This window comes from Aphelocoma coerulescens, chromosome 6 (assembly GCF_041296385.1).
Source record: "Aphelocoma coerulescens isolate FSJ_1873_10779 chromosome 6, UR_Acoe_1.0, whole genome shotgun sequence".
Classification (NCBI taxonomy): Eukaryota; Metazoa; Chordata; class Aves; order Passeriformes; family Corvidae; genus Aphelocoma; species Aphelocoma coerulescens.
The window spans coordinates 6,252,423-6,276,286 of record NC_091020.1 but is presented as its reverse complement, the minus strand read 5'-3'; the positions used below and the strand labels follow the sequence as shown (position 1 = coordinate 6,276,286).

At 39.5% G+C, this 23,864-nt stretch overlaps 1 protein-coding gene across 2 annotated transcripts; it reads left to right on the top strand.

The window, feature by feature from the left end:
- Positions 1-358: 358 nt before the first annotated feature.
- Positions 359-23,839, top strand: LOC138112261 (solute carrier family 22 member 15-like). Of its 2 annotated transcripts, none has more exons than XM_069019062.1 (12): positions 359-448; positions 2,171-2,317; positions 4,693-4,825; positions 5,474-5,638; positions 7,214-7,343; positions 9,041-9,262; positions 9,783-9,923; positions 11,710-11,795; positions 15,883-15,991; positions 19,661-19,733; positions 20,227-20,385; positions 21,376-23,839. In XM_069019062.1, exons 1-12 carry the CDS (start codon positions 359-361, stop codon positions 21,400-21,402), a joined length of 1,482 nt encoding a protein of 493 aa, XP_068875163.1. In that variant the 3' UTR covers positions 21,403-23,839. The 2 variants fall into 2 exon arrangements, with proteins under 2 accessions (XP_068875163.1, XP_068875164.1); XM_069019063.1 differs by having other exon boundaries at positions 20,227-20,390.
- The last annotated feature ends 25 nt before the right edge of the window (positions 23,840-23,864 follow it).

Below are 23,864 nucleotides of genomic sequence, written 5' to 3'. Positions count from 1 at the left end.
CTCCCTTGTTCAAACCACTGTGGACCATCTGCCAAGCTCTTCTGCTCTTCTCTGGGGTGTCTCTCGCAGCTGCCCTGTGCGTGCCTTTTTGCTGGAGAGATGTGGCCATATCCCCGTGCATCCTGTTGGACCAACCACCTCTCTTGGCAGCCCTTTCTCCCTGCAGCAGCGGCAAGGCTTTTCCCACCGCCTGACGCTGATGCGCCTCACCCCGCTCCCCTCGCACCGCGGCTGCCCGGGCTCGCTCGATTTACAGTAAGGAAGCGGCTGCTCCAGGCCCTGTGTGAGGGCTTTCCCGGCGGGGCGGGGCGACAGGGGCGCGGCTCGGCTCTGCTCCGGGCGGGCCCTGGTGCGGGGGATGGAGCTGGAGCTGGAGGAGGCCTTCGTGGCAGCGGGGCCGTTCGGCGCTGGTCAGCGGCGCCTCACGGCGCTCCTGGTGCTGCTGCAGGTGAGGCGGGGCCGCCGGGCTCCTCCGGCCGCTCCGGCCGCCCGCTTCCGCGTTCTCGGCGTCTGGGGAGCTGGGACGCGGCGCGCTCCCTTTGGTTTCTCCTTCCGCAGCCCGGGCAGCATCCCGGAGGGCGCAGGCAGAGCGGGACGGCGGTGCCGCTCCCGAGCACAGGCTGCTGCTGCTGGCGCGGCCGCCCGGGCCCGCTCTGCCGAGGTGCTCCACGCTCGCCTCCCGCCCCGCCGGCGGCTGCCGGTGGCTCGGGCGTTCCGCTGGGAAAGGGGGTCACGCAGGAGCCCGAGGTCCTCTGTCCCCTCCGTTCCTTCGGCTCTGAGGACTTTCCCCCTGCTGGTCCCAGCCTTGGGCTGCTCCGCTGGCTCCTGCGGGGGCTGGCACAGGAGCCCTCCCCTCGCATTACCGTGGCGGCAAACATCCTCTTGGAGCCCCGCTTGGATTCATGGGCGTTCCAAAACGGATTTGGTTCTTTTCCAAGTTGCCTGTCAAACCTCTTGCTTACCTCAGTGCGGTCTTACATGCTTAACTTGTCAAAGTTTATGATCTGTTTTTCCTATTCCTATGCACGTCTTTTTATCTACTTCATTTTTTTGAAGAGTGACTTTTAAACTTCTGCTGACTGGAGGGAAATGGAGTCTAACCCTACCAAATGTTTTCTTTGGTTTTTTGGTTTTTTTTTTTCCCTTTTTTTTTTTTCCTCCTTCTTCTTAATCTCTTGTGAAAGTGTTATGCAGGATGCTCTCTTTAAATAGCGTCCACACCCCAGCACGCAAATATTTACATTTCACTCTCTTTGTTTTCTTATATCAGGTTTCCTCCTATTAGTGTAGTTCTGCATTGAATTAAACACTGTTGGGAGGGAGATGGGGCTGGTTGCAGGTTTTGGTTTGTAACTTGTTTCTGCAAGAGTGTCCACAGTAAGCACTGGATTAAATGGTACATTAAAACAATATCCAGCCAAAGCACCAGCCAAAGACTTGTGGCCTAATGAAAGCCATTCTAGAGGCAAAGCTTCCATCAGTGGTAACCTCCTAAAAATCACTAATGTGTGGATAGGCTTAAGGATAATGTTATTTTAGGTTAGAAAAATAAAGTAGCATGCAAGGCCTGGGAGATACGTAGAACATCTTGAGGCTCATCTCAATAAATCAATATTCTCATACGGGTTTCTTTATGAAAATATTTTTTATTCCTGCACATTCTAGTTTTGCTGATGATCAGGTTAGGAATTCAGTTCCTGAAATGGAAATAACTAGCGAAGACTTTAAAAAAAAAAAAAATCTTGGATAACTTTTTTTTTGCTTGTTACTGCAGGTTTTATTCTTTAGAATGTAGTAAGTAAAACATCTATTACATAAAAAGTTTTAGTCTTAGATTACACCTATGAAACCATTATGAAGTTTTTAATTCTTTCCCTTCCCACATCTGGCTACAAAACTGCAAGAACAAACTGAGCAACTCTACAACAGGACGGAGGATATCAAGATGCAACTTTCCTTGGAAGTGCAGCAGCCTCTCTGGAGTGGTACTTGCTGCTCCCAACAGCCTCCATGGCCACATCTGGGGATTTAAACACAGTAGACTGACTGTGTTTTCTCTGGGATGCTGGGTAAAGGGAATTTGCTAACTGTTGGTTTAATGAAAAGCTTGCAGTATTCCAGCAGGTCTCTTGGGATTGTTCAGGGTAAACAATCACGTTTTATTTTTAAGGTATACGTGGCTTGTCAGTCGATGCTTATTGTGCTTGTGGGAGCTGTGCCCGAGTATCACAGAGACCAAGAAGGAATTCTGGTGAGCAGAGCTGAGCTTGCCAAGCATATCCATTTTGCCAGGAATTTCACATCCATCGTAACTGAGGCAAGTACTTCTCTCATTTGTAATAATTTCTCCTCCTCTTGGGATTTATGTCAGTAGTGCACAACATGGTGCTTGGGAAAGCCAAGCAGAGCTTAGTGTAATGTTCTGCTCATGGCACTAAAAATTCTTAGAATCCGCCTATCTGGCTCTTTCATTTTATCATTTTAAAATCTGAAAGTACGTAACTGAATAAATCTAATGCTTATTTATTTAGATTAAACTTTCTGTATATTATTTATTTTGTTTTCAGTTTTACTTTCATCTGTTTTAGAAAGTTATTAAGGAAGAATGATCATTTAATTAGCAGTTTATAACTCTAGAATTTAGAATGTGCTCCTCTTAATGTCTGCTTTGTACTGAGAAAAGCCTCAATCTGTCGTGTGTGCACAATCTGCTGTGGATGTAAGCTTTGCCATGAGCTGCATTAGTTACTCACAGAAGATGCATATTAAAGACTATAACCATTAAAATGGAACTCATGCACCAGTCTGGATATTTGTGTGAAAGTGGGAGATGGAACAGATTGGAGTTTGCCGAGTGGGACAGAAGCTTGACCCTTCACCTTCATGCCTTATGGATTCCAGGCAAGAGGCTGTGCTTGCTTTTTCCTGGTGCCTGGGCTATAATCGCTCAGGCAAGCAGGAGTGACCTCAGCATCACTGCCAGTGTCAGAAAAAAGGCTGTGTGGGTGGCTTGGCTGGTAGTGTGAACTGCAGGAGTTCTGCTGATGGAATTCTTGGAGCAGTTGTCAGTAAACTCCTGTAAGACAGGTTAGCACTCGGTGTGTAGCTAATGTCAAATTTTGCTTCCTTCCCCTTATCCCAAGTGGGCCTGTGTAATGTTTATCTTGGAAAAATGTAGTGACTAGACATAAGAAGGAATGGTGCAACATTGGATCGTATCCTCTGTCAGCAACAGATACTTCTGATTAGCCTGTTTCCTTCAGGTTCAGACTCTCAGCAGGATGCCTAATATGGGGTAGTGCTTAATTTATAATTAGAAGTCATCAGATTTTAACTAATACTGTGGTTTTTAAATAAAAATAAATTTATGTTCCTATGCATTTTGTTAACTTTATTTTAAGATTTCTGAAGACTGTATTGTTCATGGTTTTTTTTTAATGAAGCCTTTAGATGCTGACCAGCATTTTGCTGCTAGCAGTCTAGTAACTAAATCAGACAAATCAGACTGCCTTGTGGATGTAAAGAGCTCAGAGGATGTCTGTTTCGGTGAGAGCAAAATTGGCAACATTTTTGTTGGCAAGCTACAGTTAATTTTGAAGAATATTTAACAACCTCTATTTGTGAAAATAAAGTAGATAGATGCATTCTTTTAAAAGTTATATTCTTCACAGATCATTATATCAGACTTGTTAAAATACAAACTTTCATCCACCGAACAGCACAAGTAACAGTTTGCAAAAGCAATCTTTTCTCTTGTTCTACCCTGCAAGAGCTGTTTCTGTAAAGTTTATTTCCTTTATTTTGTTGATGGAGATTAAACTTCATGGAGCTTAAATATTCTCAGTCCTGTTCTGGTTTTGCAGGGGCAGTGCTCTCAAAAAAACTCCAGAATGGCTTCAAGAACTAATTATTGTACAGGCTGTCCGCATGCCTTGCCCCATTGGGAAATAGTATTTTCAGTCCACTCTCAGTTACTTCACTGTGATGATTTGTGATTGTGCTGCCTCAGTTTAGATTTTGGATGAGGTAGAAAGTATATTTTTTAAAGAAACCCATAATTTATTTGTAACTTTTGTTTGATAACAAATGCATGTACGCAATAAGATTCCGAAATACCAGCGAGTAGACCATAACTAGTTCTGAGCATTTTTATGAAACAAGGACGCTTTTCTGTAATCCCTTTCTGGTTCTGTTCAAGAGTGCATCGTGTGTGTGGTGAGGAAAGGCACCAGGGATCACTCATTGTTCAGGAAACACAGCATTAACTCTCTAAGCACTGCAGTAGTGAATGTGCATTATACTTCTTAATAATGAAATTTTAGTACCTGTTCATTGAAGTAGTTGTGCTGGTTTAGTGCTGAAATGGCTAAGCTGTTCACAGGTCAGACTTTCCTTGTTTTAATAACCTAAGATAAGCTGCCTTGCCAGAGCTTGGGAACTGGGGTGCAGCTAATGATGCTTACCAAGTGGAATGATTTTAATTTATTACAATGAAATTTCCAGGAGGAGAGATATTAGAATCTGTTAGAGAGGAAAGAATATGACTACTGTTGGCTTACCTATCAAACTTTGAATAAAACTTTAATGGAATATAAAACAAGAAGTGGGAAATGATGAGAAGAATTTTGGTAGTTTTATATTATTTTTGGGGGAAGGGCATACTTTTAATAGGGATTTTTATTTTTTTTATAGTGGTACCTAATTGAACAAGAAGCCTACAAAGTAAGCCTTGCATCATCCCTGTTTTTTGCTGGATTGCTCATTGGAAATATCACATTTGGCCCTTTGTCAGATAAACTGGGCAGGAAACCAGTGTATATCTCAGGTAAGATGGTTAAAAGGTTTTTCTTAAGTATTCTACATGGAAAACATCTCTTTCTTTCCTGCCCCTGGGCCACCCTACTGAAAGGCTGCTCATGGGTCCCTTGCTCTGTCAATGACGTGTTATGAGCGTTTCACTCGGAGTGGAGCAGCACTGAAACTGATTCTTGTCAGTGTGCTGAGCAGCACAGAGGTCATGGAGTATCAGTGGGAGGTGAAAAAACCTGGTTTTGCCATGGCTGTCTCTGTTGGAGCACAGTATTCCACATGTTGCCTAACTACATTGTTCCCAATAAAAAATAATCTGCTTTTTTTTCAAGGGGGTGAGGGAGACTGACTTTTCTAAGCATCTTCAGGGTGGGTTACTCAAGTCCTGGTGTTTTGTTTTCCAGCTGCATTTGCAGCCAAAGGGTCTTGTTGTTAAATGAGAAAATTGTCTCAAGGAAATGCCATCTTTGGCATTGCAGACCTCAGGCATTGTGACTTGAAAATGATTGTAATTTTCATATGGTGTGATTTCAGAAAGCCAGAGATGAGAGATGAGTACTCCAGCCTAATCATTACAGTCACGAACTGGCTGTGGTCTCTTCCCTTCTTTTGAGTTCAAGCTGTGTAGCAGAAGTACTAACTACATTTTATTCTGTCTCTGCAGGTCTATTTTTTGATGTCGTTTTTGGGTACGTCACAGCCTTAGCTCCGAACTACGACGTATTTGCAGTTTCACGGTTTTTTGTTGGAATTGTGAATGGTGGAATGGCTCTTGTGTCTTTTGTCCTAACACAAGAATATGTAGGAAAATCATTTTGGTCATTTACAGGTGGGATTTGGGATATATTTAATCATTGTTACTATGACACATTGTTCTATCAGTACCTTTTTATGTTTTTACCAAGTCAAGTCAGTTGTAGTATAAGTCAGATGAGTGTGATGTGATTCTTCCAAGTTCTGATTTCTGTGGGAAAGGTGCCTGAATAAGGAAGATGGGACTGAGTTTGTTTGATAAATAGCAAAACCGAGGTTTTCAAATTGATACATTAGTTCCTAACATTTCTAAATTTGTACACTGCATTACATTAAAAAAAAAGTTTCAGCAGATCCTGCCTAATTCAGCTGTATGGTACCTTGGGAAGGTACTCTGGGAACTTTCTCTGAACCACAGAATGAGTTAGTGCCTGAACTGTGTTTTTTCCACTGCTGAATGTGCTGACTCTCCAGTATTTTTTAATGTCCTTCTTTCATATGTAACTGCCAAGACCTAAATAAGTTTAACACTTGCATATCAGACAGTTGCAAAGGTGGAGTAGCCCAGGCTGCAACTCCTTTCCAGCTTCTAGAACACGGAGAAAACCATGCTCCAAATGCTAACTTGCTGCAGCTGGAGGTATATTTCTCTCCCTCATTTATTCAGTTGCTTCATTCTACTGTTTTTCGTATTTTTTTTTCCTCTGGAGTCCTGGGGATGTATGAGACAGCTGTGGTTTAGATAGAACCTTCCATTCTTTTTTTTTTTTAAAGTACTGAATTTTCCTTTTCTCCTGAGTTCACTTTTCTGAATTATGCCTTCTCTCTCTCCCACCCTTCCTTCTCCCTTGCCCTGTTGTCTCTGCTCTTCCCTGCCTTCTCCCTGCAGGGCCAGCCTCCTGATGGATGGAAGAGACAAGCCATTTCCTGCTGCTTGTTGCTCTAGGTGCTCTATTCTAATTCTGCTCAGCGCTGAGAAGGAGGGGCTGAAGGAGAGGGAGCTGCTGGATGCAGCTCAGCTGTGCTGGGGCAGCTGTTCTGGGTGTTGGTGTGAGCTGGCCCTTGTGGGCCACAGCTGAGAGTGTCTGGGTTCCTGCAGGATCTCCTGTGCTAGGCTGCAGGAGGTTTGTTGCTAGGCTTTTGGAGTTCCAGTTGACCCCATATTCTAAACATTTTTATTTATGTTTGTTCATCGGACATCTGCTGTAGTAAACCTCTGGCTTGGCAGCTGGTTTTGTACTGAGCTCAGTCCTGGTACTTCTATAACTTAGTTTCAATTTCTGCTCCAGCCTGCCATTTCTATTCAAGATTGCCCTAACAGACCTAAATAAAGCACTCATTCTCAATGCGTCCCCTTCCTGCCCTCAGGTTTTCTCTCTGCAGGTTTCTGTTATTTTCTTCCTCTCTTCCGTGTCCTACTCTTTATTTTTCGAAGGGGGGGAAAAACCCCAACCCTCCCACACACTACACAAAGCTCTTCTTCATTGGGATTGCAAAATAGACTTAAGCCAGCTGGTTCACAAGTGCTATAAACATAGCTCATAAAATTGCTGTTTTATTTAGGTGTATCATGGGCTAGGAATTCTGCTTAAGAAATGTTTTTCTTTTGCCAGTGGTTTCTGTAGTGACTGGTTTGCTCTTGTATTTCCAGGGTCCTTAACTAATTTGACGTTTGCAGTTGGCATTGCTGTTTATGCTTGGCTGGGTTACTGTGTCAGAGAATGGCGCTACCTTGCCTTCGTGGCAAATACTCCAGGAGTCTTCTTCCTCCTCCTTTCTTTGTAAGTGGTTCACATGCATTATAATGATCAGAAAAGAGATGCAGTAATTAAGTTACTTTTTCTTGTCATCGTTTGAGTGAGTGGCAAAAATGAGGATAACATTTTTCTTCATGGATTTGTGAACCAAGCAAGGTTAAAATTATATTGTGCAGGAAGAAGGGGTGTTAAATGAAGCAGAAACTCAGGGTTACCCAAAAGACAAGTTTGTGTTTCTGAATGCTGGTACAGCTGTGGTGGCCAGCACTGCAAAGAGCAGCTGTGTGCCAGCTGTCCAAGAAAACTCGATTACAAATCTGCCTGGGGAAGGGAAGGAAGGCCTGCCAGAGGCTGCAAGCTGGAGCGTCTGCCAGGAGCACTGCCTCTTGCCAAGGCAGGGCTTCAGCACTTGAGAATTTTTGGAAGTTGTCCTAGAGGGATTTTAGAGTTTCTTTCCATGAGATGCATGCAAAGGGAAATAAGTGGGAGCACTTGGAATTACCTTTTTAGCATGTTCTGCTATGTATCTACTTGCTTTTGAGGTTCCCTGTGCCTGTTCCTAGTGCTGGGTGCTCCTGTTTAGAATTCCTACACTGGCCCTATCATAACAATGATTTTAAACTGCATCAGTATGTAAAGAATTAAGTGCTAGCTTTGGCTGGCCTGTGTTCTTAGAGAACGTTCTTCTAACATAAAAAGTTACACACCTTGTACATTCCTGATCACTAGTTAAAGCTGTAGAAGAAATGAAAGAATTAGCATAGTAGGTTGCCTGCACATTAATGCAAGGAATGTCTGGCATACAGCACAGATTGCAAAAGACTCCTCTGATTTCATTTTGTTAGATAGATCTTCTCTTGAAAGAAGTTCTGTTGAAGACTAGTACACTAAAAAACCCACCTCTCTTCCTGTAGTCAAAGAATACAAAGCCTGAGGGCATCATAAAGAAGTTCTGCATGATATATTTTCCTCTATGGCATTCTGTTTCTGATGAAGTAGAATTACTTCCCCAAATACTAAAAATACTGGGATCCTTTAAAGTAATGGAAGTTAAGTTTGACTGTAGGATGTATATCTCTGTTAAAGAGTGCCAGAGAAAATAAATGTTCGGTTCAAAATATTCCATTCTTTATTTTATGGCTCATATAAAAGCTGCAACAGGGAAAAAAAAAGCAGGAATCATGAAGTTGTGGTAAGCAAGGATATTCTGACTATATGTGGGAATAAGAGGTTTAAAACCTACATCAGCAGCGATGAGCTGGTACTGGAGCCTGACAGTTAATTCCCCAGGAAGGTTTCCTTCCTTTTCTTTCCACTCTTATTCAGAGCCCTTCCCATAATGGGAAGCTTGAAATAAACTTTGAGAATGAAGTTTTGTCCAGGCTGCTCAGATAATAGAGGTTTGAGATGCTTCCTGGGCCATGGTAGTGTAGTGTTGCCTAAGAAGTAGTTCAGCACAAGTCAAGGTTCAGGTGTCAGCTCTTTTAACATCACTGAGTGCATTGTCAAGCATCTCCCAGTGATCCATCTGTAAGGTTAACTGTTAGCACCAGGCTACTTGGAACTGAATATGCAGAGTGGTGAAAATAGAATGTTTTCCTCTGAATTTCGTACTGGTACTTTCTTTTCAAGTGTTGATCTGCAAAATGGAAAGCTTGACTTTAGTGCTGTGTTCATATGAATGAACTTTACGTTGTTGATTTTCTGTGCTGTCTTGTTAGCATGCTCCCAGAATCACCACGATGGCTGTACTCCCGAGGGAAAATGGCAGAAGCTGAAGATGTGCTGCAGTACATTGCCCTTGGTAATGGAAAAGAGAGATTAAATCTGAAATTGAAGCCAAATGCAGTAACTTTGAGAAAGGGTGAATCAACAGCTGGTATCCAGACCTTGGTGAGACACCCGGTGCTTCGGTGGCGAACCCTCATTCTGATGTACCTCTGGTAGGTAATAGCACGATGCCGAGGTGCTGGGAATCAGACAGCAGGAAGCAAACAAAATCTTCATCCTTTTCTCTTAAAAATGATGTCCTAAGAAAGTAAATCATAAATTTGGCAGTTGATGGCAGGCAACAATCATCTGAAATGATGTCTTGTAAGGTTGGTGTTTTGTTACTGTTGCTGGTAGTGTTTTATTTTCAGTGTGTTGCTCAGAAACTGCTTCAAAACCTACCAAGAAATAATCTGGTGAGAACATAATATTTATGCAGACTGAAATGAGAAGCTGAAGCAGAAATAACTGACAGGATGTGTGTTGGAACCAGTCTTGGGAAGAAAAGGACTGCATGGATAGCAACCATAGAGATATGGAATAAGAAGCAGCCCAAAATTACATTACATAGACTCAGTGGAGGAAAATTGTGAGCAAGATAAAATACAGATTGCATAATTTTATATTAGGTGCTGTCTTGAAAAGTGATACAACAAGACCAGTTAATAATACAACTTTTCTGGTTATTTTTAGGTATGTCTGTAGTTTTGTGTACTATGGACTAACTTTAAACGCTGGTGAATTAAGAGGAAATCTGTATTTAAACGTGGCTCTTTCTGGCCTTGTGGAAGTTCCAGCATTTCCCCTCTGCATGTTTTTTATTGAGAAATCCTGGTAAGAAAAGTTCTCTGCACACATTTGTAGATACCATAGAAAAATATTAACGTTTTTCTCAGTAAGATATTTCACTGTTTTTCTGAACAGTGTTGGTTCTTTGGGGATTTACTCCACTGCGAGGGTTTCTGCACTTGATAAAGAAAAGAGAGCCTGGTTTTCTGCCTCTTCATTTTTTTTAGTTCTGTTCGTATCTTGCATTACTCCAGAGATAAGCTTTTCAATGATTAATGTTATTTAAAAAGTTGGGTCTTTATGGAAAAAAGGAATAGCTTAGTTATTCAAGTATCTATGGGTTATAATATATCTCTTACATATTTTATTCAGAATAACTTGGTTTTGTAGTGCCTACCAACTGCAGTTGAAAGCAGTTTTCAGAATTGTTCATTTTTACTTTTCAAAGAGATCTTTGAAGTGAGAACTGCTGAATTTTCATGAAGGTGTGGATGAGCCATGTCTATGTATTTTCATACTTTTCAGTGTGTTTGGAAGCCATCCTTTATGCAGGTTCTATTTTCCAAAGGCCAAACAATCCAGCAGCAGAGGGCTCCTCAGGGTTTCATGTAACCTTCGCATTCAGTATCTTTGTTATGATACTTTGGTCTCACTGAGGTCAGTGGCAAAAATCCTCTTTTCTTCAGCCTGGAGAGGATGCCACCTTTGGGGAATTTTGGGCAGTAAAAAGCTGCCAGTTCAGTTAAACTGCAAAGCAAAACAAGCAGCCAACCTTCACCTCAAGCCCACAAAGCCTAAGTCACACATCTATTTCTTTAAACTGCAAACTGCACAAGTCCTTTTATTTTTTTTTTCCCTTTTTTTTTTCTTTTTCTTCATTGTAATTTGTCAAAGTAATTGTAATTTTCAAGCTTTTGGTTTCCTGAAGTATAGATAGGTGTAGTTTTAGGTGCTTTAATAAAGAAGAGAATGTGACAAACCACTGCTCTGTTTTCATTCAGTTTTAGTGAGCAATATCCTTAAAGTATTACTTGCTTGTTGCAAAAATACTTTAGATTTTTAAAACCAAGCATTGTACATTTGTTACAGATAAACTGTGGTTTTACTAGTATGGGGGAGTAGTTAGAAATAGCTGTGAAAGTTCATAAAGTAACAAGCACGTGTAATATTTCTACACGCCTGCAAACTGTTGCTAAGAATATCTTTACTTGTGGGCCTTTGCAAATAATTACGAAATATTTAAATATGGCAGATGTGGAGATGGGCTGGTGATTTTCTGTCCTGTCATCTTCTCTTTTATTTTAAGACACCAGGCAGTAAAAATGGTCCTTAGTGATGTCTGTGTGTATACTGTTAGACACAAAAGCATACAAAACAGTTTTACAGTGGGTTACAACTGTTTATGTTTATGCAAAGTTGTAAAGGAGAAATACTTAAGAAGTATTTGAATTACATTTTCTTGAACATTGTTAATTTGATCTTTGTGTGTATGCACTGTAATACCCTTTTGGAGACAAGGCCCATTGCCTTGCTTAGTACAGAGAGGAAAAAGTCTTGAGTTCTTGTTGCCAAAGTAGATGGAATCTTCTCAAGGCTACAAATTCCATAGCTTAAAAATGAAAACTTGACTAGAAAAAGGAAAGCTGTTTTGGGAGGATTTCAGTGCACAGAACTAGAGAAGCAAGATTTGAAGTACTTACCAAGATACAGTAGATTTATAACTGTTCCTTATGCTGCTGTGTACTTTAGTACTTTGATATTTTACAGACAAGATGAAAGACACCCAAAGGACTTTGTTTACATCTTTACCTTGGTGCTCTTTTCCTTCTAGGTCTGGCAGACGTAAAACCATGACGTGTTTCCTGATATTTGCAGGATTTGCCTGTATATTCACCATGTTTTTACCAACAAGTGCTGGTAAGTGTGTGCTGCTGCAAAGCTACAAGTTTCCAAATTTGGTTAAAAGCTGGCAAAACAACTTAATGGATATTTTGTGACTGCGTATATGAGGGCCTGAAGACCTATCAATTTATACTCCTCTCCTGCTTTCAGGGCTGGTCAGGGAGCCAGGGTCATGTCTGTAGTCCTTTTACCTTCCTGCAGGCATAATTTGAACCTGTTAATTGACTAAGTTTGTCTGACTGTAAGCCTTGGCTCTTTGAAGGTCACGTTCTGTCTCAGACACTGACACTGTGTTCATCACTGTCAAGCAGTTAACCTTATAAGCTCTGGATTTAATTGCCAGACTGCCATGCAGTCTTGTCATTAGTTTGACTGGATCTTGACATTGTGAGATGCCAAGCTTGATTTTTCATTCTTTTTGGTGGCATGTGGTAGGTATAGAAATAGAAACCTCAGGTTTTATGGAATTGGAAGCTTAACTCATCATTAAAAAGCCCCAAGCCACTACAAAGCATAAAAAATAATTTTGTACTTGAGAATAAAAAAGGAAATTCAGAATTGCAGTATGGAACCCATAGAGATGCCACAAGCTTGCTGTCTATGTCAGTCTCAACTGGGTGTTGCTGTTTATGCAGTTGTGAGGACAGTTCATAGTAACAGCGGAGTATCATCAAGTATTTTTCTCTTTTCAAAAGATGTGTTTTTTCTGGCATTGTTGGTGACATTAACAAAATTTTGGGGCTTATATTTTCACTTTCATTTCCATTTCAAGTTCAGTTTTTCTGTATTACTATTTATTTTTGCTACTGAAAACTTACGGCACTAACAAATAGTGTGAGGCTGCTCTCTGCTTTTGTTTTTCATAACGTCACTTCATTAGAAATGCTTCAGCCTTAGCAGTGTTTTGACTGAGGAGCACCAGCAATGTGATTACAAGGTAGTCTTCCATAGGCTGTATTTATTCTTAACAGATATAAATGCTGTCTGGCATCAGTTCCAATTGATCTCAGAAGTCCCAGGAAGAAAAACAGGCAGAGATAAAATGTCCCATAATCTAATTTGCCATCTTGTCTTAATTCAAGTTCTCAGACGTTTTGTTGCTCCTTTTATTGAGGCAGATTCTTTATTCCAACAGATTTCCTCTTTATGCTTCTTATAAATTTTTAAACAAAATGATAGAAAAGCAGTAGGGACTAATTAGGATAGGGTAATGTTCCCGAAGAGTTGCTAATTTACAGGAAATCTTCTGCCTTTTCCAGTTGACTTGACTTTAATCCCATTAAAACATCTGACTTTGCACTGTAGAGAGGGTAAAGCTGGCTCTTGGCCCAGAGTGATCCTTGTCAGTTCAGTAGAAATAAATTCGATTCCAAGCATGATGAAAATGAGTCACGTTGGATGAAATGAGGATTGTTGCAGCTCTAGTCTGACCTTCCTATTAGTATTATGTTTGTCTAAGTCTCTGTTCTTCTGGATGACTGGTAAGATCCTTGATTTTATTACAAGGGATTTAAGATTTTAGTGAGATGTTGGGCACTTGCCTCTTGTCTGTAACCTTTGCTTGATTTCTACATAACTCTGCTAACTTGTGAATGAGAATCTGATCCGGGTAATTTCCCCTGTGGAATAAGCCAAGAACATTTTTGTTATTAGAGATGTGTACTGAATTTAAGACTAAAATTCTCTCAATGGTTAGGTAAAAACTGATATATCCCTCAGCTTCCTCTTTCCTTATCACTCAAACTCAGCAATTAGTTTGTGTATCAGACTGGAAGATGGTGAGGGAGAGTGGCAGTGGAGGGAGAATGGAGCTGTAATACTATTTTCTTCCAAAAGCTGGTAGAAAGCACAAAAATATCTGCATTTTGTGTTTGCTTTATACTATAGTAAGAAAAGGAGACTACTAGTCTAGAGGTAGCTGGATTTTATCTTTCATTTAGATTTATCTGCTTGTGCTGAATACATAATACCTTTTTGTGGCTTTTATTGATCTGCTTTCCACTGAAAAAGGAAATAGAATTTGTAGTTATTTAATTCAATTTTACCTCAGCTTTTGTTAATGTTGGTTATTTTGTGTTCAGAACTAACCTTTTATGGTGGATATTTTTTCTGAAGTAAGTTTATAAACTCCTGGTTTCAAAAGTACTGCTTAAGTGAACTTTTACGATGAAGATGACTGGCAGAGGGTGACTCTACATAATGGCACTGCAAATGAGACTATTAATGGCAGTGACAGCATCAAAACTTAATCTCACAGAGAAACTCCTCTTCTAGAAGGTCTTAGACATCAGCACCACTTGTTACCATTTTCTTCCAGTTTACTTCTCTAAATTCCAAAGATCTACTAATGGAAGGTCATCCCTTATCAATAAAACTGAAGTACATGGATTTAGAGAGAACTTAGAACCTTACTTTTACCCATGTTTGGATCAGTTGCCCTGACTGGGCTGTTTCAGGCAGCCTTGTGTGTGTGCAGCTGTCACTGCACATTCGGTGGAAAGGTGTGAGAGCAGCTGTAATACCAGAGTTCCAGGGGCTGCAGGGACATGCTTGGCCAGAGTGAGGGAATGACTGATACATGTCCACCAGAATCCCATAGGAGAATGTGCATTCCTGCTTTTAATGCTGTTACATTTTTTAAATGGAAAGAAAATCATGGGCTGTTCTGCAGGAATTGCTAAAAGTATGTTCCAAGACTGTGAGAAAAACATAAGGACTATATCTGGGGTTATTTTCACTGCATGTCAGCTTCCCTGGGTATTGCCAGTGTGCTTCTCATCCCACGATAATTCCCCACATGGCCAGCCTTCAGAATCCCCTAAGGGAGGGAGCCTGGAGAACAGTGCACTTAAAATTCATTCCTAAGAATCGGAGTCCTAATTTCTCTGTCTAGACAGTTTCTTTCTTCTGTTTTGATAGTAAAACGAAAACTTCCAATGCTGTATTGCTAATATGTGGATTTGCAGTGTTCAGTTTTAATTCTTCCAGGGAGAACATGTTTGAAACTTAACAAATTACAAGTACCTTCACTGCCTTATATTTGCTTAACGGAAGGCAAGGGATGTCCCAGCTTTCTGACAACACCCAGCAGGGCTCTGGAGGACCAGGTTCACATCTTTCCATCTGGCAACTCTATGGAATATTGGAGTTCTTCCTGAGCAAAAGGAGAACTTGGATGAAAATGCTGCACATCTCTTTTGCGTGAATTACAGAAATAACTGCAAAAATGCACCACGCTTAGAGAAACTAAATCAAGGTTTTGGATTTCAGTTTACATACAAATGAATTTCTGCATCAATTGAAACAGAATTTGACTTGAGCAGATGAATTGTACTGAGAATATTCGAGGGCAAAACTAAAAGAAAAGCAATTGAGATGCAATCAGTGTTTCCCATTCCTTAATGAATATCATTTGATGCCAACAGAAGCATGATGAACTCAATGCTTAGGAGGAGAACCTGAAATACAGCTAATCAGAGCATTCAGGGTTTTTTTTCATGCTGAAAAAGTATTAAATTATCTTCTTGTTAAAACAGATGGTGCAAACATAGCCATAACCAAAATCACATTAATTAAAGACTTTAAAACATGCACACTTCAGTTCAGCTGACTAAACTCTGTCTGTTAGTAAACTGAGCTGCACTAGCATTTGTTCTTTCTAGTTACAGAGCTGTTGCAATTCTAAGTCCTAAGAGGATGTCCTTGGGGAGCAAGTAAACTCTTGGAGTGAACAGTGTGTGTTATGGGTTGACTCCAATAAATGGGCCAGAGAGGGTACAGTGTCTGTGCTCATCAAAAGACGTGGTTACCTGGTGAGATGTTCTGACTGCACAGCTGGAAGTGGCAGCCCTTCTGTTTCAGCCTGTGACAGTTTTATATTTCACAAAAAAATTGGGTTGGTTTTCTTAGTCCTAAATGCAATTTTAACCATCTGTTCTTAAGCTAGTTTGGTTGGGAAGAGCTGAGACAGTGCTTTTGTTGAAAAATGTATGGATCAAACATTGGATATGTGTGATAATCTCCTAAAGAAGCCTGGATGTTTGTGTAAAAAAGAGTAATAAGAGACTGTTCATGCCTACAGCTTGTTTTTCTTTCCTGAAAGGTCTCCTCCTTGGTCCCACTTTGTTAGCTCTGTGTGGAAAAATGATGGTCAGTGCTGCTTTCAACATCCTGTACATTTATACATCTGAGCTGTACCCAACACTGCTGAGGTAATTTAACAGAGCTTCTGGGTAAATAAAATCTGTTTTCATGCTCAGCACTACTGATTACTGGTATGCTTTAGTATTTATCTGTAATTATTTTTGCCTGAAATAACAGTATGAATCCTTCCTGTAATGAAGCAGCTTGCCAGGGCTCAAGAGAGTTTTTCCTAGCAGTCACACCTTTTGCACCTGTGCACCCTCCCAGGCCGTTTGGGACAACTTGTTCTAGGTCTGAATCCAGAATAAAAGCATGAAAACCACCCTTCTTGTGCTGCAGTGGTAGGTGCTGGGTTTCTCATTTCTGTTGGTTTTTGGGAGTAAAATTACAGGGTGCAAACCCAAACATAGCGATGTGATGAATCGTGTGCTAACCTAATCATAAATGGAGAGTATTTGCAGAAAGGACTATTTATACAAGTCCTTATGTATACTTACATCTCCTAGATGATTGTTTGTTAGCCCACTGGAAAACAAGTGCTTTTCTGTATCTTTGTTATTTAATTAAATATTTATAATGCAACTCATTTAATAGTATCTCTATGACAGTAATTTGCTCTATACCATTTAATTAATGAAGAACTGGACTAAAAATTTATTTTTCATAGTTCTTACCAACTCTCTGTGAGGTTATTCTGTTATCCGAAGAAAATGCTGAAATAGGAAAATATAATACAGTCTTGTTCTTCTCACCCTTGATTCCATATGATTTTCCAAATGGTACTCCAAGTATATGTTCAGAATTTGAGTCATACTGCAGAACTTCATTAAGAATAGCAATTATAAATCTACTGCAAAACTTGGGCCCAGTTTAGAGAGTGCAGGGAAAGCTGAAAGCTAATGAGGATTAGGAAGGTGTCCCAGCTGGTAGATGTGGACTGTAGCACCACAGAGGGAGGGAGGTACGTTGGTGACATAAATCCAGGTCATTGAGGGCTTTGGGGAAAAGTTTAAAAAGGGGAAACAAAAAAATCCTCCAACAAACAAACCCCTAAAAAAAAAAAAAGTGTGACTCCTTGGCACAGGTTTAGGTTGAACATGCAAGTCCCAAGCATGCTAACTGAAATAGGGTGTGGGGGCTTGTTTACATTCTTGCCATCCAAACTTTTGTATCCTTTAAAACCTCATTGTTTTCCTTTTTGGTTTTTTTTTGTTAGTTTAAGTGCCTGTGTTTGATTTGTTTTGTTTTGTTTGTTTTGTTTTTCCTGTCCCCTTTGCTTTTCTGGAGTTAATAATCAAGAAAATGAAATCTGAAAATGTTTTCGTTTATTGGTTTCTGCTTTTTTTGCTCTGTTTTCATGTTACACTATCTTCTTAAGTCCTATTGATGTTTGGTGCCAAGGATGTGACAGCTCAAACTTAGCAAGAATTACAGCACTGTTTCAGTGTGTTTGAAACTAAGCATTTGTAATTAGGAATATTTAAAAATAAAAAAATCAAGTAAAGTACTGCTTCACTTGAGAATCTGAAGTAATATTCTGGCAAAAAAAGTACTTTGCATGTCAAATTCACAGACCACCAGTGGAGAACATGCAAGAATAAAGACAGTTTAAAAAAATCAGCAACTTTTATGAGACAAGTCATGTTTAATAATGTGGCAAATTGTTATGTTAAACCATGGGAAAATTCCTGCCGTGTGACAATTTATACATTTAACAATGTTTAATACCTCTCCGGTACTTTTATTGCACATACTATGGTTCTGCAAAGGAAGTGGTAATGGGTGTTAAATTTAAAGCAAAGCAATAGCACCATCTGGTGGTGTTTGCAAAGCTTTGTAGTGCTCGTGGCATCATCACTCATGTCATGGGATGAGGCATGGACGTTGAAAGGCAGAGGAGGTAGGATCGCTATTTTTTTCCTCTTTTTTCCCCCCAGTTGGATGTTTTGCAGAAAAAATAAGTTTTCAGTCCTACTCCTCCTTATTTAAACCTAATTATTGCTTGAGGCATGAAGACTGTTAGGCACATATTTTAAGGTTGCTGGTTCATCCAGCAATGACAAATACATCTCGTGCTAGAAACAGGGCAGTGCTGTAGGTTAGGGAGTGTTTGTGCTTTGGGCTTTTTTCCTTTTTGATGTGTCATTAAAATACCTGTGGGGGAAAAGAAGGTTAAAAATAGAAAACTTCAGCGCTGTTGCATTTTGGACAAAGAGTAAGGTTATCTTTGGGGACAAAATGTAATCATTTGCTCTAGTAATACAGCTATAAGAATGAACTTTTTTTTTTAATGAGAAAATGATTGCAAAATTATGATGCCCTTGTATTTGATGGATGAAATCAGAGTGGGGCCACTGGACTGCCTAGGATAGCTTTTTTGCTTATTTTCAGCAATTACTAAGCTATTTGTGTGGTTTTCCTCTTGGATACCACATTATTCTGTATAACCCAAACTCTGCTGAATTCTGAATTAAAACTATCATATGGTCTTCTAACAACTTTCATTTTGCACTGGAATTGAAATGACACAATTTGCATTCAGGACTACCTTTTGCCCTGTTACCTCTCACCAGGAAACAAAGCCAGCAAACTTCTGGGTATGGACAGACTTGGGGGCTGTGGGAAAGATGCTTCCAAAGGAATGGTTCACCGACAGACTAGTGTGTCTCATCATTCAAGGATTTTGTTGATGGGGAAGTGCTTGGGCTTGTCTTGTGGGGTTTGGGTCAATGTTGCCTCAATGTGAAGAAGCGCCAAAGTCACTGGCTTCTCATCAGCTCCCTCCATCATCTTGTTTCCCTTCACCTGTGCAAAGGGCCATTAGGAAGGGATGTGCAGGTGGCTGATACTGGGACACTGGTGACCCATGTCACTGCTCTGCTTCTTTAACCCTGCCACTGTGACAAAAGGGTGAGCAGGAGCAGCTCAGCTCTGCAGTGAGACTGAGGATGAGGAGTGAGAGGAAGCAACCAAGAGACGTAGAGAGAACAGCCACCCTGAGCTTGTTCCTGCCATCTCACTAATGATGGTGCCAATGGCAGTCTCTGAAGGGGCTGTTACCAACTCTGTGTAGGAGTGATACAGAGGTGGAAGACGTTTGCATTTGATCAGGAAATAAAAGACTCGAAGGACTTTTTAACTTTCTTTAGAGAGGATCCTGCTGTTCTAAGCCATGCTTTGATATCACAGTCTAGATGAGATTCTTTTGAACTTGTCTGAAAATGGAGGGGAGCCCAGAATTCAGCAGCTCCTGTAGTGACACATCTGGCCAGATGTTTTCAAGCTTCACACTGGCAAATAGTGATTTTCTGTTTGGAGGTAAGCACTGACTTTTCAGCTGTGCACCCTGAGGCTGCTCCAGTCTGAGCTGCAGATAGCATCTCTCTGAAGATCCTGTCACATTTTGAAATCATTCCCCATTCAGCACAGGGATGTCCAGATGAATTGCCCTATGTGGCATCTTGGAAAACCTCTTTGTTCAAACTTCTATGAAGGGTGGTTTTGTGAGGGTTTGAAAGGCTGTGATTTTACCTTATCTGCAGCCAGTTCAGGAAAACCTTTGGGGTAACTGCTGGAGGTCTTAAAACTTCATTTCAATTAATTAAAGACATTAAATTAATTAAAGACTACTGATAATTCATATTTTTAAGTTGGCTCTGACAGTGCCACTGCACGTTCATGCATGACTCAGTTGTGTATTGTGAAAGTACAAATCTTTCATCCTTTGTTCAAAACAGAAATGCTGGCTTGGGTGTGTGCTCCATGTCTTGCAGATTTGGGGGCATTTTGGCTCCATTTGTGCCATCTATGGTAAGATTATTGAGTTTTTTATTTAACTCAGATTCCCATATTTCTCTCAAAAGCACTTTGTTGATTTTGGTACAATGTATGCATATATTCCTTTAAAAAAAGTTGGTTTTATGAAAAGTTAATGTTCACTCAATTTCAAGAATTAATGAATAAGACTTTTAAAAATACCTAGTATTTTATTGGTTTTTGAAATAGAAGTGTAATATTCTGTGTTGTGTAACTATTTCATGTGTTAGTAAAATGATTGCTGTATAATGCATTTGGTACTGCTAAGGCTCAGTATCTGAATTCTCTTAGACATGTAAAAAAAAGTTGTCATATGAAGGTGTTTCTGTGAAATGCTATTTTTTGGGTTTCTTTGCTCTACTAGTATATGGAAAATTGCACAAACTGCTGGAGTGACAAGTTGTAGTATTTTGGTTTTGACTCCAGTTGATGTATTTTAAGAGCAGAAAAAAATGCTGTGCTTTGTACTCTGTATTTTGAATTCTAGAAATCTCTTAGTCCTTCTGTACCATTTGTGGTGTTTGGAATCAGTGGACTGTCAGCAGGATTCCTGACTCTCCTCCTGCCAGAAACACTAAATAAGCCGATTGCTGAGAGCATTGAAGACCTGCAGAGTCACAGATACCAAGTGCTCCAAAATGAAGAGGCAGAGTAATTTTTTTTTGTTTACTGTACCTTTGCATTATTCTCCCCTGTGTTGTATGCAAGCCACAACTGACTGTGTCTTGATTAGATTGTGCATTAGTGAACATGTGCAGGAAGTTTCTAAAGCCATCTTTCTGCTGTGTTTAATGGAGATAAGATTTATTCCTTGGCTCTTAAGGATGAAAAGGCTAAGCACCTGTAGCAATCACCTCTAGGCATTAAATGATATGTAAATAAATACTATTCTGTTTCCTTAAGAAAAAGTCTAAAATAATCAAGGACAATACATCCAGCAACATTACTGTGTTTTTTCAGTAAAACAATTAAGCATATTTTTCATATATTGGATTGTGCCTTTTTGCAATGTTTATAGTAGAACATAATCTACTATTAATATATATCGGAAGAAGTGTTTTATCCTTCATCAGTCTTCTGGGTCAAAGCCATTTAAAGTGTTTTCCTGTTGTTGATATGCACTAAATTAAACTTCTGAAGTGGGAAATGAAATTTTTGTTTGATTCAACAGGTAATAGAACAGGAAAAGTAAAGTATATCCTGTAAGTTTGGGAATGGTTTCTCAGAAGAATTAGTTTTAAAAGGGAGGAGCAGGGAGAGGATTTCTCTAAGAAAGGAATTGTTAGCTTAGAATTAAGCAGGCTTAGTGTAGAAATAAAAGAATATGTGGTTTACTTATGTTTTTTCTTGATATGCTATCTTGTTAATTATCTGGTAATTATTGTACTTAATCAGTTTAATGATACTACACAAACTATTTTGTTCTCTTTTTATTCCTAATACAGCATAATGCTGCATTCAGCTTTCCAGAAATGGAAAAAAACCCCCAAGCTTCTTCAAATACCATTTTACTTCTAATTTCTTTTAAAAATCAATGAATTCGGCTTTTCACATTTAATATTAGGCTGTAAAACAGGACAAGAAAAATACGAGATGCAAAACATTTTCCAGTAATTATTTCTCTTCTGTCTGACAGGCAAACCAGTTAGAAGACAACACTTGAATGTGAGGCCTGTCTGGAAAATGAAGCGTGCATTGAGAAGCTGAAGGGCAGAGTCTTGCCCCAGATATCTGACAGGAAACATTTGAGGACTCATGTATAATGCTGTTTGTAGCATGCTCAACAGTTTTCATGTGGAGGCAAATGGAGAAGATGGAAAAATTTGATCAAAGCATGTGAGAAAAGAGCTGACAAATCTGTGCATTAATTTAATGACTTAACAAAAGCATACTTCAGAGGTTTGGACTTCTCTACAGCTTCTTGAAGTGAAGTATTAATTTATTTTACGAAATGTAATTGCTAGCTTCAGATGAAGCTATAATGTAATTGAAGTGATGTGTATAATTTAAAATTTAGATGCCTTATATATTCTGTTAAGCTGGAATTGTGAAAAGGAGCAGCATCCAGTATATGCTGATTTTCTCTACAGGTTTTTTGCCTTGAAATTACAGTACATGCCTTATGCTGTGAAGAGACCAAAGATTTCTATGGGTTGTTGACCTTACTATGTTTAGCATAAGAAACCTGAACAGGAGATAAATAATACTATATTGGAAAAACTGCCAGGACTTGAAGATGTACATTTAAAGGAGACGATGAGTAACCTTTTAGAGAAAGGTTATTAAGTTCTAGATGTACATGTGCAATGAGAAAGAATTGAACATTAATTATATATTGTATAATATAAGTAGTGGTGTATAATCCAATATATGTCACATAATCAATTAGAAATTCTTCCTGCGAGGGGAACAGTGATTGGCTAACAGTTAATGTATTTATGTTGGAGTTGATGCATCAGAAATATTACAGGTTTTTTGATGGCAAACACAATTTTGTTATAAAAAAATAAATGTTAACATCTGTATTTATGAATACTGCTTTTCCCAGGATGTTTACACACCTTTTTTTTGAAGAATATGTGTATTGTTTTGATTTTGGCCCTTTAATGTACTGATGGGAAAAGGTTACTGTAAGATATCTGTATTTTGAGACGTTCCATAGTTAAAGAATAGCTCTGCAGTTGAGCAAGGACCTGTGGAAGTGTGTGTGCATTTTTATACACAGCTTGCTCTGCCTGGCTGCCTCACCAAACCCTGTGCTGTGCCCATGTGTGCTCCACCAGGAGCCTGATCAGGACCCCAAGAAGTGATGATCAGTTGGTGATCAGAACAATGATTAGGTAATGTTGACGTACAGGTGGATGGCACATGCATTTCCTTAACCTCCAGTGATAAAGCTGGATGACAAACACCCAATAGAATGTGCTGCAAACTTTTATCTTCTGATCATTTATTTATACATGAGGATTAGATTTGAGTTTGGGATTTTTTTTTCCTGACTATATTAATGCCTTCTATTGCATTAACATTTATAACCATAGTAACTATTATACCTCTTCAAAGGTATAATTGGGTCAGCAGGGATATGGTAAAGACCAAGTTTTGTTACTGTAGACTTCAATTTTTTTATTATAGGAAATAAAGTTTAATAAGAAATAGAATGATATAAAGTTGTATTCTCAAAGCAGAGACAAGACTCTGGAACAGAAGGATCATAAAGGTACCATTATGTGGTGGGAGTGTATTTCTCCATCCTGCACTGCAGCAGTGCATTTTCCCTCTTCCTTTAATTCAACATTATGTGAAAAATGGGAAACAAAGATAATTTGCTTTTTGGACATGCTTACTTCTGCTTTATTTGACCTGGAATTAATGAATTCTTTGCCTGGGGTGACTTTGTGAATTTGGTAGACTGATGACCAGAAAGCTGTGTGTCTCAAAAGAAGTTAATGATCTTTCCAGCAGCCCTGGCATGACTCATGGTACCTGGAGCTCTTTGTATGAGCCTAGGCCAGTGTGGAAGCTGGTTTGGTACTTTGTCTCCAAGATACAAAAAACAAAATACAGACGGAAACATAAACTTCCATTTTTTGCTTCTTAAGATTTCCATTCAATTTAACACCTTATTTACCATTTTACTTTAGATATCCTTGCTGCCTTTCAGTATTGCTGTATAAAATAATACTATTTGGGGAAAAAAATTGTATTTTTCCTGTTTGGAAATAAGAAAATTATTTGCAGCTTTGTTAGAAATATTTTCAGTTGGACTAATGTCATCAGTGCATTGAATCTTAAAAGGTCCCAAAGTTAAAAAACAACTGTGTGTCATTCATAACTGTCTGTGTCATAGAAAAGGCAGCATTTTTGGTCAAGTAACAGTGTTTTAGAGTATGTATCTTCCCTTAAAGTTTTGACTATGTAGAATTGGAAGTTCTTAATGTAGAGCCACTTCTTCCCTGTGTTTAATAAGACAAAGCATTTGGTGGAGGGGGGGAACGCCCTGATAATTCTTTACTCAGTGTGGGACCATTATCTACTGCTTTCCTTTTCCTCTGTAAAAAACCAAAGGGAGCTGAATAAATTAATGTGGCTTAATTCTATACATTTGGTCATAGTCTCTAGCCT